General features: G+C 42.8%; 1 protein-coding gene across 9 annotated transcripts in view; it reads right to left on the bottom strand.

Annotated features, from left to right (window-relative positions):
- The window catches only part of agrn (agrin), a 279,779-nt gene that overhangs the window by 176,281 nt on the left and 83,591 nt on the right, over nucleotides 1–19,907 (bottom strand). Inside the window, exon 1 of one of the 9 annotated variants that reach the window (XM_079360459.1) lies at nucleotides 1,725–4,036. The exons of the other annotated variants lie outside the window; for them this stretch is intronic. Within the exon in view, the coding sequence (XP_079216585.1) occupies nucleotides 1,725–1,890 (166 nt within the window). The 5' untranslated portion in view covers nucleotides 1,891–4,036. Of the gene's footprint in view, nucleotides 1–1,724; nucleotides 4,037–19,907 lie in introns of those variants that run through there. 9 annotated transcript variants of the gene reach the window in all.

The following is a 19,907-nucleotide window of genomic DNA, read 5'->3' on the forward strand; positions in this document are numbered from 1 at the left end:
AAGAGTGGGGGTTACAAACTGTGTGTGTGTGTGTGTGTGTGTGTGTGTGTGTGGGCATGCTTCATCCCATATGGTGACAATAGAAATTGTGAATCCGAGGTTGCACAACTCCTCTCACACCCATCCTCCCACCAACACAAGCACACACAATCACGTCACCGAGAGCAGCACTATCACTATCCCATCCAGCTGTCCTTGTGGCCACATGGCGAGGGCTCTTGGCAGCATAATAGAGCCTCCTTCCCACTTCATCAATTTCTACAGCGCACATTTTTCTTTTTTCACTCGGCCATCTGAGAGGTGAAGATTGGCCCACTTTAACCGAGTTTGTATTCAATCTAATAGAATCTGTCCGGCTGGGTAACAAGGTGAGGTTACAAATGAACCATCCCGTCGCCTGGTCCGCTGACATATTTCAATTAACACCACAAAGAACGGCTGACAAATATGATAGAGAGACACAAACCTGGAAAGAATTCAGAGACCTTTTGGGACCAATGCAAAAAGGTGCGTGTAATGCAGTCTCATGCTCGGGGCGACAGGACTTTGCCTCGTACATGCCTGAAATGTCAATAGCCTGATAACAGACTAACAGAGAGTCAGAGGAAATGGAACAACAACCATGTAAGAGTATTCACAAAGCCTCTGCACAAATTCCATCTCCACTCTAATTTGGCTGCATGAAAACGACAGTCAGGACTGTGTTTATTTACTTATTTTCCCACTTATTACAACAGCCTCTTAAGAGATTATGTGGCACAAATCTTGCAAAGCCCACTTTGCAGAATTAAGAGGAATGTCACCTTTAACACAGACTAAACTGGCAAGGCAGCCAGAATTAGGCTTTTTGAAAGTCTCTGAGGGAGTGAGGAGAATAAACACGTTTTTAAAACAGGCAGGAACATTTTAGAAGGAATAACCTGGAGGGCAGGCGTTAATGGAGTGAAACATGAAGGTTGTGTTCAGGTGACAGGTGAGTATCTACTTCATTCATGTTGTGGAGGCAGATTATTGCCCCTTTAGGGCTTAATGTATCATGACTGGGGCTGAACATCACATCTCAATGAGCACCGTTTGTAATTTGAACGTTTTTTAAGAGAAACTGATGTTAAAAAATACAACCATTCCTCCAATCGTGTGTTTTGACAAACGTCAAACCTCTCCTGTCACAACTGCTCTCACAAAACTCATTGCCTAAGGTTATACAGCGATGCCCATCAGCAAATCTGTCACCAGAGAACAAAGTCTCACAAATGAGCAACTTTTGCTTTCAATAAAGAGTTCCACAAAAATAATGCTGTGAGAGCAGATGATGGGAGGGGCGGGCGGGGGGGGGGGGGGGGGGGCTTTCAAGACCAAAAGACACATTTTCATCCTCCAAAGACATTTAATCCCCATTTAATACTTCATCCCGCGGTTCAAAGTAAATGCCGAGTCTTAGGAGACGAGATATGATGCAATTTTGCCAGACTGCAGACGCAGAGTCAGGGAAAGGGAGGCTGGTACTTTACTTGTTCTGATGTCCCTACTTAAAGTGCAGATAAGGCTGTCAGAAGGGAGAACGAGAGTGAGGCCTTTGTTTCAAGAAGGTTATTTATACTAAACACTTTAAGTCTCACAGCGCCAAAACTTTTTTAAGGTTTTGTGGTCTTTGCCAACTTTTCTGTTGCCAAATGCTGAAAATACATGAAATAAAGCTGTTTGTGTCTGTTGAACCAACGTACAGTTGTTGAGGAAGAGGAGCACCGCGAAGCCCAGTGTGGACGTCGCCAGCAGGATCAGGCAGATGTTGCAGGGGATCATGAAGTAGCGCACCACCAGAGACACTTTGTGCTGGTATCTTCGTTCCTGCTCTGGTGGCGTCGGCGAGGGATAGTGGCACCCGCTCATGCTCCACTCCAACGACCCCCTCCCCTCCAGGGTGGAGGAGATGATGGGCCGAGGAGGGCGGCGAGCGCTGCCCAAGGACCCGTTGGAAAAAATGATGGCGGTGGGGTGAGGGCAGGGGATGAAGATGAAGATAAAAAAAATTTAAAAAAGCGAAAAACAATGCGTAATGGGACGGGGTTTCAGCTGTGGTTCCAGCCGTGCACCGTGGCAGGGACCCGGTGACTTATTCTTTCAGAAAATGGCAGCAGGACGTTTTCAGTGGTTTCAAAGCAACACATGTTTTGAAGTAATAACATCCATCTGGTGAAAGAGGACAGCCAGGGGGACAGGGATGTCAGACTCCTACAGCCCCCCACCTGTCCACACGACCTCCATGCTGGGCCCGCCGGGGGGAAAAAAACTAACTAATGGACTATGAATGTGCAAGTATGCGTGTGTGTGTTCTAAAGTGGTTTATACTTACAGTGCAAATGTGTGTGGATTTAAGTGGGTGGTGGTAATGTGTTTGTTAATGAGTGCTGGTGCGGTTTTCACATGTGTGTCTGTGTAAGATGCACTTAAGCCGGCAATTAGTGCATTAGGATGTGGGGGACTTTGGACAGTCAAATATCCACACAGAAAACTTCCGAGCAGAGCGACAGTAAATCCACAAGAGCAACGATCTCCCTCGGTGCGACTGACCCTGGCTGGTAACTAAATGGATGTGGAAGGGGGTCCGGAGATTCAGGCTTTTTCAGACAACCTCCCCCTCCTTTCCTTGTCAAAAGCCTCTATAAACCAAGCCGAGGTCTGGTGCTCACAAACAACACGTGTCACAAGTATTTCCGAAGAGGGGACAGCCGAGCATCTTTTTCAGCCTCCCTGTGGCTTCTGCCTTTGGGTCAGCAGGGATTAGCTCCCCTCCTGAGCAATGATTTACCCGATGTGCTGCTAACTCAACACAACTGCTTCTTTGTATCCACTGGTCTGCTGCTTTTGGTTTATGGTCTGGGAGCTGCTGTCAAGAGGGATGAGATGTACGACCACGGCACGTAAGATCCGTCCAAACCTGACACCGTCACTGGAGCAACTTGTATCAGCTGTAGCGTGATTAGCCTGATGGCTGGAAGGCAGCTGGCTCTCCCTCGCTAAACCATATGCTCCGGGGTACGCAGAGAAGGTTTGATTTTCCTTCCCTTCTCCCCTGCGTGCCTGCCTCTCCTCCTCGGTTCAATAACCTTTATTCCCAACCGCTGTCATGGAGTTGGTAAGCGTCTGCCCCCCACCCTGCTGGTGCACTGTGGCTGAAAGCAGGGCAGAAGAAGTGTCTAAGAGGGGGGGGGGGAGAGAGTTGGATAGAGGAATGATCGCAATCCCCTCTGGACCTGTCAGTTCACAGCCGTCTTCCTTTTCCAAGCAGCTACAGATGAGCAGGAAAATACAGAGAATCTAAAAGAACAAACTCATGGAGAGAAAAGCCCGTGGGTGATCACAAATCAACCAAGAAGCTCGAGGCGGAGATTTGTTGGGCTTTCATCCCTCGTGTCAGCACCCTCGCAGACAACTCCAACCACATAATGAGAGGAAAGGGCTCTCAATGCGTCTTGATCCTCGTAAGACTCTGGGTTGATTTCACCGCTTTTATTTTTGCCTTCCAGGACAGAACTTGTCCAGTTTTCCTTTCTTTCTCTGGTTTGTCTTTTTAGTCTTCCACAAGTATCAGGTCCCTTTTCCACCACATTGCCGTAGTCCAGAAGTGTTCTAGGTTTCCCGGTTGCAAGGATTTATGCACCAGCTCTTCCTCTGTGGGGATCCAGCACTCACTGGCAGCCAAAACAACAAATTAGACTCCGGGTATTCATCGTGCGCTTAATCCCCAGGCAGCAGGTAGCGGTCCCAGTGTCAGCGCACTCAGTCAACCAGCTGTAGTAAGGCTGAAGTGAGTCAATGAGAGAAGTCATCGGACAGACAGGCTAGACAGAGCGAGAGCGAGAGAGTGAGAGAGTGGAAGTAAACAGGACTAAGGACCAGTGCTGGCAAAAGGAAAAGCAGCTCCTGACACTTCGCTCTTTAGAGGAAAACAACAGCGGCGTGTTGCTGCTTTCCCAAACACTCTCCTCCTGAGCGCTCCTCTCTCAGCCCTCAGCCGGCGGAACGGATGAGTGCATAATGAGCGAGCGAGCGAGATAGTGCAAGAGAGAGGGAGAGAGAGAGAGAGAGGAGGGGGGAGTGGTTGAGGGGCTGTCTTTAACAAAGACAGAGGGGAGGAGGGGTTGGAGTTGGGTGAGGGAACAGGAAAAAAAGAAACGAGCTAGAATAAAGGCTTTGGGGAATAGTACTCGAGTCCTGTCAGAGCGGGAAGGGGGGGGGCAGCAACAGTGCAGCAGCTCAACAAAAGAGGGCCACAGTCTTGGGAGATGTCAACCAAGTCCCCCATTTGTTTATCGCCTAATCAAAAGAAAGTCTCTTCCACAAGAGCTGGAGAATTTCCACAAAGATTTAATGAGGCAAACAGAGAAAATAGGCCTGGGGAGGGAGGGAGAAAGAAAAACTTAAATACATAAAAGTCAATCACGCATTGAGTCTCTCCAAACAGCCTAACCCACTTGTTTCTGACCGATTTGCGCAGTTAGTGCATAAATAAGCCTTAGAAACTCTGCATTCGTTCCACACTAACAAGCCAATATGCAATTAATTATCAATCCCATTTGGAGGTGTTTTTTTTTTCTTTCTGACTCACTTTCATGGCAACTAAATCTAGGTTTCTTTTCCCCCCCTGTGTTAAATAATGTGGCAAAATGAAGTAATCAGCACATCTGGCATATGATCTGAAGCGGAAACATTTGCATCTATTCCATAGCATGTAATTTGTTTCAAAGCAGTGAATTAGAGCTTTCTCTAATGTGATAATGAGGTCACAATGAGGAGTGTTTACGCTGTTTTTTAACAAGACCGTGCATCAATATCCACTTTGAACAAACTCGATGGCACCAGGCAGCAGATGCAAGGCAGTATCAATCATCAATTATTTATGTTTTTTTTCACTCTCTCTATCTCTGTCTCCATCTCAGCCGTTCATCCCCCCACTTTAGGCTTCACACAAGGCACAAGCACACATACGACTTAATGCATCCACAGTGGAATTGCATGAACGCACAAACAATTGCCTCTTCTAGAAACTAGCACATACACACACCAAAAGGGTCCCTTCTTTCTCTTTGTCTGTCTGTTGTCAGCCTTCGACCTTACACAACTTGGACGCACACTTAGACCACACACACACACACGCACACGCACACACACACACACACACACACACACACACACACACAGGTAGGTGATCTTGCTGCCCCTGAAGTCATTTATTTCTTTGGACACAGTGTTCATTCCCAAGCCTAAACCGAGCTCAGTGTGGGGGAGCCAGGGTTTCAGCCAGCCTGTCGAGGGTCAATAGTTCACCCCCACATCATCAGCAACACAAGCCACAACAGAGGTGTCTCTCCCTTTTTCTACGCTCTGGAAACCCAAGACAGTCCACATCATCTCTCACATTGCATAACAAAACCCTGACTGATGTATTGACTGAGAAGAAAAATAGAAGCAGCTGCGGTCTCATTTGCTGCCTCTCTTTTGTTCTCCCTTTCACTTTAAACCATAACTGTCTTTCTCAACATGTTTATTGTTAAACGACGAGGGAATTTTGGGTGCAGCGCCGGGTTAAAACAATTACAAAACACAGAGGGGCATAACACAGTGACATCACACCTTGTGACCATGAATACAAACTGCTAAACTCTCCCAGCAGAGGGAGGTAAGGAGTCAGTCCAGCAATCAGCTTTGACGCCGAGCACGACCCAAATAGGATCTTCCATCTACATCAAAGCTGAGCTGCTTTGATCCATTTTTAATGGCACAAGTATCGCACAAGGTTAACATCTCTCTCTGAAGGCTTTGAAATGGCAATTTCCATTAAAGGAGCCAAAGGGTCTGCTCTCCAGTTTAATGGTCTGGCAGGAGTAACAGTTGATTCGTGTGCATGTGTGTGTGTGTGTGTGTGTGTCTCTGTGTGTGTGTGTGTGTGTGTGTGTGTGTGTGTGTGTGTGTGTGTGTGTGTGTGTGTGCAGTTCTTAAAGCAGAGGGTAAGAAATGTGCCTAGTTCAATAACTGATTGACAGTGATGCTTCAATCAGAGTGTGTGTGTTTGTGTGTGTGCAGCCCAGCGCACATCCAGGTTTTCTGGCTGGCCGACACTGGTCTCATAGAGCTAAGAGAAAACAGCTTCTGCCTTTACTGAAATGACAACACGTCCTCAAAATAACCAAAGAGATTCAAATGTGAACATTATTCTGTTAGCATCATGCTATACTCAAAAACGTCAGCATCAAGGAAAGACATGAGAAACCCTTATACCAATCTTTTAAGTATTTGCAGCATTGTTTTGTGTTTAGAGTATCTTTTTAATGTCAGGTGAGTGTTGTGATTTAAAGAGCAAAAGATGTTCATGTGTATGAGGTGTCTAATTTTAAGGTAAACCAACACTAATGTCTGGGTTTAATAGGGTCTGGAATCCTCCAGCCAATTGCTTCAAAGTGTCTGAGAACATTACATAAATGATCCCGATCAGATCTTTTTGTTCAATAAAGCACATTTTATGCAGCTTCAGTCTTTTACAAGAAACAGACTCCCTTGGAGAAAAAAGCCTCGATTTACCTTCATGAACACAGGATTTTCTTATCGACAGATGTCTAGACAAGTTTTTTTGATTCAATATTTATTTGGGGGCTTTTTGAGCCTTTATTACAGAAATGGATGGACAGAAGGTGGATAGTCGGAAATCAGAGGGAGAGCGAGAAAGTTGAGAATGTCAGGCGACAAAGCAGCCACAGGTTAGATTCAAGGCGTCTGTCTCGTTTCTGCAGACTGAAGCAATCTAATTCATCAATTTCTATATAAAAACTTGCACATAAATGCAGACAAAAAGGGTCCAGGTTTAATTTTAAAAGAAAGCTATTTGAACTACCACTATGTGTGTCTCAAGCTCTACATTATAGAACTTCAAGATATCAATCAGCTGTTCATCTCGAGTCTGGTTCTGTTTGAAAGTTCTGCCTGTTAAAGGTCATATTTTATCCTCCATTTCAACAAGTTCAAATAAGTCTCAGAGCTCCCTAAAAAACATGTGAAGTTTCTTGTGATAAATCCACTTTAATCCTGTATTTGATCATGCTTATTGACACATCCGACTGTTTCTGTGTCTGTAGCTTTAAATGTAAATGAGCTGTGTCTGACCACGCCCCCTCTCTGGAAGGGCTTTGGGTGGCTCAGCGTTTCTTGCACCTTGCACGATTGTCGACGGTGAGAAGGCAGACTCAGAGGGCAGAAGAAACCCCTAGCTGTGGGTGTGTCACCCACTCATGGGAGGGGTTACTGCCCTTTGTGATGTCATGAAGGGAAAATCTCCAAATGGCCAGTTTGAGCACACATTTTATGAAAAGTGCACAAAAAAGACTTTCTTATAAATGGAGGGTTTGCAGACAGACTAGAGATACATATTAGTGGGAAAACATGATGAAGTATATTTTGCATTATACAGTATGTGCCATTGCAACATTTTTGGTCTAGGTGGATTACTGTCGGGTCTCCATAAATACTAAAACAAAGAGCACAGTCCAGGCCTGTCTTGAGTTTTGTGATGAAATGGCACCTAAATAAATAAATATAAGTTCAAAAACAGGTTTAATAACTAAGTAATGTTCATTCAGTTATTGAGTATTTTTTGACAGAGCCCTCCCGTAAGTGCTTAGCCACATTAACCATGTTGGTGAATCACCACTACAGTTGAATTGTCGTTGATGCAAATCTGATAAAAAGTGATTTGAGTGATAGGAAGCGAGGTCTGTGGAGGGCGACTGGCTTTACCTGCTCACAAAGATATCGTGACTGTATTACATAACATGCTTATTTTAACGACCCTTTGACACTCTTACCTACACGGAACAATCCTGGATCATGAAAGAAGTATACGTTTTTTTCCAAATCATTTGTCAAATAACTTTTTTTGGTAAAAAAGTGTTTCAAGATCTGCATCTAAATGGAACATCAGCGGCTTTGTACATTAGAGTTTATGAAAAAAAAAAAACACTGTAGATGAATACACCAACATCCCATTAGAGTGGGATTCTGTCCATTTTTTTTTCAGAAGCAGGAGCTATCAAAAGCAAAGCTGTTGCCTTCACTAATGGCATTGGAGATCATCCTTTCCTGCTGTCCATTGTAAATGGGGGTTTTAATGATGTTGATGAAAAAAATAAGTCGGAAAAATTCAGAATGGATTTCGGTAATTGCTTGAACTAAAGCCTGTCTCCTGGCCTACTCAACTATTCATGTGTGCTTCATTTCTAAGTTAATTCACTGTTATATTTGTTGCATTGGGATTTGTTTTACTATAGTTGCATATGTATGGTTGGATATTAAATCTGCTGTTATTCCAGCCAATGCATTTTGCCTAACTTGCATATGTTTACCGTCATTTTCAGTTTTTGTTTTGCCCTGCTCTACAATGCTACGTCCATGGAGTGAAAGGTCTTTAAAGGTAGCTAATTCCACTGGACCTATGTACACATGGACACAGATTGTGCTTTCAGAGTCATTATGTTGATATCACAAGGCCATGTTGAATTCTTCATGTGCAGCGAGCCGTGCAGCCTGCTGGGTGGAGGGAAGCCCAGACTCCTCACCTCACCCAGCAGGCTTCAACAGCAGGATGCTAGCAGGTGGGCCAATTGTCTCGCCACGGTGCTAATGCCAGTCGTCACAAGTTGGACTTCACTCCAGCATCCAACAGATTCCCAGACTTCCCTGTCATCAGGTCTCCAGACTGAGCAGCACTTTATCGAGCAAAATGAGAACAGGGCCTCTTGCAGCTGAGCGTGGCTAACAGCATTAACCTCGGCTGAAGTGGAACTCAGGCAAAAATATCAGGAGGCACATGGATAAATAAACATGAGGAACAAGACCAAGATGCTTGTGTCATCATGACAACCAAGCATCAATGCTACGATAGGAACATGAAAAGAATATTGGACACTCGTTCAATATTTTTTCCACACCTCTGCAAGCTGACATTACAGTGCAACTGAAGAACAAAAATGCATCCCTCCAGAGCTGAAACTGCGCTCTTCATAAATTCTCAAGTCTATGAAGCCGAGCCAAGATAACAGACCTTTTTTTTTATTTCCTAAAGATTTTTTTGATTATGTTGCATAAAGCACAAAAGGAGAGATTTCACAAAATGTTCTTAAAAAACCCCCTAACATTTACATAGTGGAAAGACTTCAGGATATTCTAACATTTTCCTGTGAGTACCAGAGAGGGCAGATATCAAATACCGATATGATCTCGTGTTTAGTCTCCCACAGGGGAAGCAGATTTTAACATCACTGAGATTGAGGTTTTAAAAACAGCCAATGGTTATGCAAACAAAGATTTTAAAAAAATATTGTGGTGAGCTTCAAACTGTCTCTTTCAATACCTGTTGATAGCAGTAAGCTAGCTCACCAGAGCATCAAGATCTTGAAGGTTTACCTTTGCTTGCCAACACATTCTGCAGCTCTTTCTCCTGGTAGTCTACCGGTGGCCTCGGCGTGAGATCATTATCGAAGACTTTAAATTATAAATCGTACTACATTTCCCATGTCATCGGGGAACACTGAGCCATATGGGGCCACTTTTGGAAGTTGAAGTTTAAACTGTAAGAAAAACATCATATCACTATAAACGGGTCCATACATCTAACAGATAGCACAGTAACAGGATCTATAAGAAACAGTTTCAAAAAAAAGAAAGTGAGACAATAAGAACAGAAAAAAACAAAACCCTCAGCTCGTTCACTCAAACTCCGTCATTCTCCAAGACTGACGGCCATGAAATCGTAAACTCGAAAGCTCCAGGATGCATTTTAACATCACAATAAGCTTAGAATCACCACTTAATTGAGGTAGTGAGGAGAACCGAAGGACACAGTGGAGGACAGAAATGACGGCAAGTGAAAAGATTGCAGTCGTGTCTTGTGTTGTGAGTTTAAAATATGAAACAAAACAGAAAATTCTGAAAGTTAAAGTTTGAACTGTAAAAACGTCCTCACTATAGACTGGTCCAAACATCTGTTTAGGTAACAAACCAGATTCATCCTTGGATTATTGGAGGGTATAACTTTAATTAAATCTGGCCAAAAACCCTGTAGTAAAAGAACCTACCTGTCTGACTACTGCTTAAGACCTTCCATCAATATCTCAAAGCACTCAGGATGGTTGAGTTCTTGAGACTGTGAAGGCTAAATGAATGAGTCACATCATTTGGATCCTTGTCAGATAGTTCAGAGAGCCCTGTATGAGCAACCACATTTGCTATTTTACTGTTTACGTGACACATTTTTAATTCAATTTTCCAACAGGTGGTACATGTTGATCATTCATGTTTCAAACCCCAGCTCTTGGCTATAGACTCAAAACACTCTTTCATGTCTTCAGACATCAAGGCTTTATTTTGAATATAATAGAAAGTATGACATGTTTTCTCTCTTCATATTTGTGCAGGTGCGGTATTAAGTGTTAACAGTCTCCTCGTGACAATACTGTTTATGACTCAGCAAATGACGGTACGATAGTGCAGCGTCCATGTAAGTGTGAATGAGAGAGTTCCCACTCTGGGTGGGCTCCACACATTGTGACTCACAATGTGACACATCGCCCCGTATCTGATGTCAGCTCAGGCACACGATGACGTGCATAGCAGTGAGGCGCAGCCCACAGCTAAACATGAATGTTCTCACATGCAGGTATGATCCATGCGTCCGGGTCGAATCTCTTTCATGGCTTTAATAGTCGATTTACCTCTGTTTAAAGAAATATCAATATTAGACCAACACTTTGCTTTTTGTATCCCACGAGTGAGAACGATGTTATTTGTATTTTGTCCCACTTCTAACTATCAGTGCTAGTTATTCCAACACAGTTAGAATAATAAACATTTGTTTCTATTAGCATTATTGCTGGAGGGAATTTGCTTTGTATTTGCACTTATTAAGTGTATATTTTATGGGCTGATTATTTCTGATTTGTTTTCAACTTAGAAAAGAGCTAAATAATGTAGCTTACAAAAATATTTTTTTGCTCTGAAACACCAAAACATGTGCATTCAGATGATAACATTAAATGATGTGTTGCGTGACGATGTGATTACAAGTTTGATATTGGCCGTTACTAAAAACTAGCACGTTGTGGGCCTCCCTTGCGCCCCTCAGCCATGCAAAAGGAGCCTCCAGCCAACAAAGTCCACCTGTCTACACTCAACACTCCTGGCCACATTAGCCTTTTCCTCCCACTCCATCCCACGCTGCCATGGTCTGCTTTTCCAGCCCACGCAGAGCCAGCTTTTTCGCCCGGGGACTCATCCAGGATCTGTCCACCCCTGAACCTTCAGTTTGCTCTAAGATGGTGGGGATGGCGTTCCTCGCCTCTAGGCTCAGCTGGGGCCAGAAGATATGGACCCTTAGCCTGGGGACAAACGTTCCCGGTCATTTGGCTTACTAACACTGCACCTTCCTCTTTTCGCTGGTCTTCTAAATTAGGTGGAAATTCAGGAGGGGTAGCAGCACCGACTGCACCAACCACAGTGCCCAAACCAATAATGAAGACAGGATCTAGTGTCCTCATTGGTCCCCTGCTTTGCTGCTGTTTATTCAGGGCTTCAGCACCAACATTTTCCGGTTATAAAAAGGAAATTAGTAGACAGTGAAAAGAAGACAGAAGGAGATTGACGTTGACATAAAAAAAGAGTGACAGAGAAAGAAAAGGTTTTTTAAAAAGGAAAAAGAGAGACGGCAACCTGTGAGCTTGGCGGCTGGAAGCAGAGCTAGTGGAGAGTGACACTTGTCCATGTGGCTGGCATATGGAGCCAATTGTGGCAGCAGTGCAGAAAGGCTACGAGCAGAGACTCAGAGGAGGAGTGGCTGGCTCTGACACCTTTTATACAGGAAGGGCAAGGCTGAAGGATGATACAGATGTCAGTCTCTGGCCAAGTCAGCCATCTGTCATACAGAACTAGCCAAGTTACAATGGCCTCGACATACTGAGTGGGAGCAGCAGGAGACTTGTGATGACCAGTCATTAAAAGCTGGGAGATGTCTTTTTAGCATGGCCAACAGCAGCTAACCTTGTATGAATGCAGACAGAGGACAGAAAGATGTGCTATTAAGGAAAGTTTTATACAATATTAATACTCTCAGGGAAAGGTGTTCAGTATAGCTTTCCTTCTCTTTTGGGGGACTGTGCACCAAAAGTATGAGCACAGAGTATAATACAGTATAATATGTCTTCATTTACATAATAATGGGCAGCACCCTGATTTACCTGGATCTTTGAGTGTCCCACGATTCGATTTTGATTCTTGGCATCCCGATTCGATTCAGAAACAATTTTCAATTCAAAATGTTTCTGGATTTATTGATCAATCACTTAAAAGTCTATGAATGAGTGCATACTCCAGTCATGTGTGAGACTGGCTCGGTTTCTTGCTGCTCCATTTGTCATTCTATTGAGAAAAAGACTTAGCTTTAGCACTTAGCTATAGCAGGGAGTGACTGGTTAGCCCAAGAAAAGGTTTCTAGAAGTTAAAAATCTATTTCTCAGAAGATAAGAATCTCTATTTTCATTTTTCCAGCTCTAGTATCGGCCAATATTCAGTTCTTTTCTGAAAATTGTAATTTTTGGACAGCCATTTAATTAACAGAACATTGAGACCAAAATAACTTCCTCTCACTAACAGTCCTTTAGGTTTTTCCATTTTTAGAACCAAATGCATCTTGGGAGAGATAAAGTGTGTATACAAGAGTAATAAAAACATGTCGGGAGGGGAGAGACTAGACTACGGAGAAAATAAACAAACCTTAATGAGGTTTTTGTAGATAAGAATAAACCACAAGCAAACGTACAGATGTTCACTGGAGCTTACAGAGCTTACTCCTTGACCACGAAGTGTCTTCAATGGAGTGCTTATGGGACAGCTCAGACTGACCCTTCTCAGCTGTCTTTTCCCTTTTTGTCTCTTTTGATTTATTAAATCGGGAGTCATTCAGGATTATCCCTGTTAACGTTTACTTCATCACTTTCTGTTTAACTGCCTCTAAAATTCGAAAACATTTCACTGTGCCAAGACCATTATTGTTTTGATGAGCCAAACCCTTCTGATAAAATCCTGCCCTTCAGTGATATGAGGAAGCAGAGAGGAGGCAGTAATATAATGCAAGTAGACAATGGGAAAGCCCAGATTCTCAAGATAAAAAGCATACTGTAACGTCACATTGTTTTTTTAAACGCCAACAACGCTAAGGCCATGGGGACTATTATGCAGACAACATGAGGGCAGAAAATGAAACATTTCTTCACCATTTATTTCTAATAAAAGGTTGAAGTTATTTAAAGAGCCTCACATCTGAAGCACAAAGACTCCTCCTTCTCATGGCCCTGTTTTTCTACTGTACACTCAATCCTGTGTGTTATACATCAAAAATCCTGCTTTTTCCCCAACATATAATTACCGTTCCCTTTACCTTTGTGTAAATATAGCGTGACGGATCAACATATATTGCTGTGACATACAGACACTGCACACAAGCAGATTTACTTGATCGGCTTTCTCACATCAAAGCTGACAGTGACAAGCCATTATACACTGGGACCCTTTGATTTGCATTTACAGTAATGAACGCGCTCTCCTCCCTCTCACTTCCTCGCTCCTTTTTTGTTCCTTTTTCTCTCGGCCCGTCACCGGCTCATGGTGGCTGCACATGGCGCTGCGTCTCTCAGATAGAGGGCAGAGAGGGAATATTAATTGGCGAGCGAGACATACCCCCTTTAGGAGACGCAGCCCATAAACTCCACGTCTATAAATTATTTATGTGTCTAATCAGACGCCATGCGCTCAACTTATTCTCTCACACATGACAGCCACTGTGCTATTCCTTTTTTTTCCACCCCCTCCTTCTCAATAATTCTGGTTCCTTTTGGTGAGACTGCAGTCAGATAAAACTGTGTGGAAGTAAAAGCCTAATCAAAACATGGTGCCACACTGACGAAATAACTGTTTTCTAGCTGCAATCACAGCCGGGAAAATGAATGATCTCCTTTGCACCAGGTATTAAAATGCATGCCATGTTCTGATGGTTTTATTCTGATAGACTGAACAGACATACCCACACACACACACACACACACATTATAGCAGCCTGGTGTGAATGAAATGAGACTGATCCAATAGGAATGCATGCAGTGATTACATAACAGTTAACAAAACACATTTACAAATGGATTCAACCAGGAGCTGCTGACAAATCAAGAATCTAATAGAATTTAAGAGAAAGTCAGCGACCATTTAGGCCAACCATGATGTGACCATCAATGTGAGACAGATCCAGGTTTATGTAGTACAAGGAGGAACAAAGACGAGTTTGGGGTACAGAGAAGATGGATCGATCAGCCAAAAACTCACTTTTAGACGCAAACTTGAAGTAAAAACCAACTTTCTTAAACTAACCTAAAAAAAAAAAGTTAGCTGAAAGCTAAAGCTGAAAAAAATAGTTTACATTAACCTCGAAAAGCTCAAACCACAATATTTGTTTTGAACTTTATCAAACAGATAGCAAGTGTTTAATATATGGGTATGAAGTTTGTTTCCTGTCTTCTGAGGGTCGAATTAGGAACAAGTACGTTTGTAAAAATAGTAATAATCATCTGTTAAAGGCAACGGTACAAAAACTGAAAAGCAACAACTTTATCAATTCCCAAGTTCAGAGCCCTTGATAAAACAATATTTATATATAATTTTCAGAAAAAGTTGACTAAATAAAGAAAGCACTTTATGCTTTGTGTGGTTTATAAAATATTTCAACAATACCCAGTACCACAGATAACGCAAACCCAAATCAGAAGTTGAATTAAAACTGGACATGACCTGGACCAAAGCTGAATGCCGGCCAATGCAACCACCAATACCACCATTATCAGCATTCCTGCAGAGGTAGATCGAGCTCTCCTTTCCTGATTGGCCTATGCTCTCCTGCGTTCAGACCAGGGGTTAGCAAGGTTAGCGCTGCCAAAGGTGGTTTGCAGTCAGAAGCAAACCAAAGCATGGAAAGAGGACCATTATCGGCTGGAGACAGAGGAGAATACCTAAAGAACCATCATCACACGCCTCAGGCAGCTGACAGACAACAATTTACCCTCCAACAAACCTGAGACCTGCTGTCTGTCAACCACAAGGCTTCAGCTGCTGCCTTTCCAGTCACACACTGCTCTGAGACTCACACACAATTGTACAAGATAAGTACAATGACTTAGCATTCTTACACAAGAAAATACTGAGACAGACAGAAACATTTCTTCCGCTTCTTCAAATGCCAAAAGGTGCTGCAGGGTTAAACTAAATGGTTGACTGAAAATTTCTTTAGAAAAAAGAAGAAAAAAAAAGGACAAGAGAGTGGAATTGGGATAGTTCAATGGATGTTGGATGAATTTCTTTGTCAAAAAAGTTTATGACCGGGAAAAGCCTCAGAAGGATGTAGCTGCACAAACTGCGAGAGCCAGTTCATCGGACTCACTGATGTTTCATGACCTCCCTTTTATACTGTTCAGGGCGACAGAGTCATTCATATCACTCACCAACACTGTGATTAGCAGGAAAAACCCAGGTTCAAACTCCTGCTTTGACAAACATCATGCCTGCTCGAGTGTCCTTGAACACGATTCTTAAATCGCATCAAGCTCTTGAGTGCTGTCCTCTAGTCTGACCTCTGACATCCATCTAGACAGCAGAAAAGAGATTCTCTCCGCAGAGATCAATAAAGTCTCGTTCTGTCTGATGTTGGGTCACAGCAGAAAAACCTCAATCTTCCCTTCTGATTGGCCTCAATTTAAGCTTTTCACTTGTGTGGACAAAGGTGGCATTACAGAGTAATCTCAAACAGCCTCCCATGATTCAAGTTGCTGTACAAAAAAATCAGCTTGCTGTTGGTTTAAGCTTGGGGTTTTAAGTTTGGATGAGGAGACAGAAGATGGTGGGTGGTCAAGAAAAATACATGGGCAATGATTCAATGTAAAGCCAATTGATGCAATATTGTTTTGGAAATAAATAGAGCGAGCTTTATGAATTTTGATTCTGACACATATGTGGCCTACGGAAACTGGTTCAGATATTTCTATTATTATCCTGAATAGTGTTATTGTTGGTATCATGTGTAAAGCAACACAAAGCCGTCGTAAACCCAGCATTTCATTGCATTGTGCTGACTACACATAAACAGGAACAGTTGTCAGGTTTTGTAAATGAAATCTTTTGAACCGAAGTGTAAGAATTGTACTTTTCATCACACAGATAGAAGGAGCTGTTCGATTTTTTCTGAGCGTCGTCATGGAGACGACTTGTTGCAGTCTAGAGCACAGTCACATAAAATATAAAGTGTAAAGAGGTTAAGTCTCAGTTTATTCATAAAGAACCTTCAGGGTCTGAGGCCCGACACAAACAAAATAATGCAACTTAGGAGTTGACGTTATGTCTAATATTTTACATGTCAGACAGTGACTGCAGGCCTAAGAGCGAGGGAGGTGTTTACGTCTAACAATTCAAAAGTGGTCCAATCAATGGTTGTTGGACTAATATCTTTTGATGTATTTTGTATCTTAAAGCTCCCAGGGAGGATCCTTCAGTCTGTGGTGATTTGGGCGCCCCCTATTGACAAAGCTCTGCCGATCTTCTCCTGTACATGAGTAAGTTGAGTTTACTGACAAAAAATAACTAACAATTATTCAAGTGTTCAAACCTGCTTTTTTTTTTAGCTTGCTGATTTATTTTTGTTCAACAAACTATCATTCAACTATCAATTAGTAGTTATAGGTGTGGTCACAATCCCAAACCATTCTGCAGTGAATCTCTGCATGAAGACCATTCATCATAAATAAATCAAGCTTTAGGTGAATGCATACGTGTGGTAAAATATAACATGGTCAAACTGAAGTGGATTGATATGTCTCGCACCCTGCAAGGCTCTATTTACTGTAAACTCATAGATGCCCTGAGGTATAAAATGTGTTTATGAGGCCTGGACTAGTTTGAAGGTTCCATGTGCCCTTGAGTATGAGAGAAAAGGCTTGTCCGTATATGAACTTTATCAAGTGATGGTTGAGTGGATAGATGGATGGATCCTGCAGTAGAAAGCAAACTTTGATTTCTGTACAAAGTGATACAAATCCGTTATAGAACAGGGGGCATGAAACCAAAATCAATGTACAGTGGATCAATAGAAGGGGGTAACAGTACACTTCTTTGGACCCCTGATGAGACCTGTATGTGAACGCGTATGGATTTCTACTTGTCCTTCCCTCATGTCCATCTGTCTTCATCTTCATTAGCTTCTGCTGCACAACAGCCAAGACTCAATCAGGGTGTGAGCTGTGCATGTCGACGTGTCAACTCGTCTGTCATCCAGAAGTGGCGGGGGTGGAGTCAGGGGGAGGGTGGTGGACGTGGGTTGTTTTTTGCTTTTTTTTTGTGAGAAAACGCATGACAATGATGAGCTTGGCATGTCGCCGATGCAAGAAGCGGCCTCATCCATTATTCATCTGGGTAACAAACTGATAAACGAGGTAAATGAAGAGGAACAACGGTAGCGAAAATCATGCCGATGGACCGAAAGAGACACTTAGAAGCCAAAGGCACCCCAGCAGCATGTTAATTGGCAGTTGGAAACAATAAGGTCTGGACTAAGGGTCAGAGAAAGCAGCTTTGAGGTTTTTCAATGCTTGGGGAGAGTGATGTAGAGCAGCAATGTGCTTTATAAATGATATATCTCCCCCACAGAAGAATGTGCCAGAAAATACAGCGAGGAATCACATCTCTGCAGAATCGACACATATAAAGTGGCTTTGTTTTCATATCATCAATCACCTAAATACCCTGCACCCACTAGCACCCACCTCCGACCCCTCAACCCTTTCCACCGTCAGTACACAAACTTTATGCATTTTTGCAGCTTAGGTTACAGTCCCAAACAGTTGCATGAGTCTACCAGGTACAGAGTGAGAGAGAGAGAGAGAGAGAGAGAGAGAGAGAGAGAGAGAGAGAGAGAGAGAGAGAGAGAGAGAGAGAGAGAGAGAGAGAGAAAAAAAATTCAGTTCTCATGTCATGCCAAATTCATACAACACGATCCGTACGAGACAGTGGGGGGATGAATTATTGCCCTGTTGCTACGGTAACACCTTGCATGTGGGGGAAAAAAAATCACCATGCCGTGGTTTGAAAAATAGTAATTTGTGAGATTTTATTTCAAAACCTTTCTAGTCACGAGGGGGGTGAAAGAGAGAGAGAGAGAGAAAGATTGACAGTGAAACAGGGCGAGAAAGCAAAGAGACTGAGATACAGTGAGGAGAAAAGGCGCGAGGAAGGCGGAGAGAAAAGAGGCGAGGGATTCACTTGCGGCAATTTGGAGCAGTTCTTTAGACAATTTGGGTCACTTCTGTCACCATATTTCTATAAGGCACGCGGAAACACCTCATCTGCCATTCATTTCATTTCCATTCCAACAGCTGCAAGCCATTTGCATTCTGTCAGTTTTACCTCTCCCTTTCATTTCTCGGCATGCCACTGCATTTTCTGAATGATAACATAGTGCCAATTTCTACACTGGGAAAGCACGGAGCCAGGACACAACACCACCTGCATCCAAAGCAGAGAGGAAAATAGTGAGCCTTTTCTTCCTCCAATCTTGACTTTACTTTTCTTTCTCCCTCCTTTAAGTCCCACCCTCCTACACTCAACCCCCCCCCCCCCCCCCCCCCCCCACAAAACCTCTTGATCAAATCCAGATCTCTGACCTCTTCCTTATGAGCACTTGCAGGGCCCGGTCACTCCCTTGGGACCTGTAGCCAGATCGCATGTCTCGCCTCTCCACAGCAACAAATGAAACAAGCACTCAACAGCTCTTCTGATTGGCTGACACGAGAGCTATGCCATCACTCTTAATGGCAGAGCACCACACAGCCACAGAGCTTTCTTCTGCAGCTTCACAGGCACATTATTGAAGAGCCAGATTCAGGCAGGTTTCATCAAGTTAAATTTCACTTTTTTTTTTCATCCAGTTGGAATGAAATATTGGCCCAATTTTGCCACTAGGAGTGAATGTGAAAATAAAAACCTCTGTAGTCTAAAGGAGAGAAGCTCTGCCTGTCTAAGCTGATCCCTCATGAGATTTAAACACAGGCAGAAAAATATGAAAAGAAATTCCAAAGGACTTCTAAAATATTCACAAAACGTCAATATTGATGAGATATTTTAGGCAGACACGTGCAATTATTCTTTACTGGTATCCTCAAATGTCAGAGATGAAACTGTTTTTAAACTTTGAGGGATTAAGAACCTGAACACAGCACTTCATGTTTACCGATCCGGCCGCGCTGTAAAGCTCAACACCAAAGTGAACCAAAGGGATAAGAGCAAAAACAAGGATCTAACAGTGTCGAGTCCTGCTTTCTTAAGATCGGAGCACAAGCCCACTGCTGTTTGCAGGAAAGGATCTCAAACCACAGTTAATCCTTCAGTTTCTTGTTCTTATCTTTCTTTGTGAAGATTGAAGTTTTTTTTCCCTAAAGTACCAACAGTAATGTTCTTTTCTTTGGATAGCCTGTTTCAATTTTGCTGCTTACTACTTTTACTGCTTAGCCTTGCTGGATAATGCTGTTCATGCTATTATTACCACACAAACCAAATCCATCAATCAGTGCCCTGAGCGTCACCCTGTTCCTCTGAAACACTGACCAAAAACAAAATGTTTAAAGAGGAAATTAACAAGCATTTCATGTATGTGAAGTGACATTTTTTGTTTTCTTCTGCTGATGATTTCTTATTTCAATTTAATGTATCAGTACATTTGTTGACAATTATATTTATGATTCAACAGTTTCTTACTTTGATTTCACTAAATACTGATGTAT

This window comes from Symphodus melops (assembly GCF_947650265.1).
Source record: "Symphodus melops genome assembly, chromosome: 13".
In the NCBI taxonomy this organism is placed as follows: domain Eukaryota; kingdom Metazoa; phylum Chordata; class Actinopteri; order Labriformes; family Labridae; genus Symphodus; species Symphodus melops.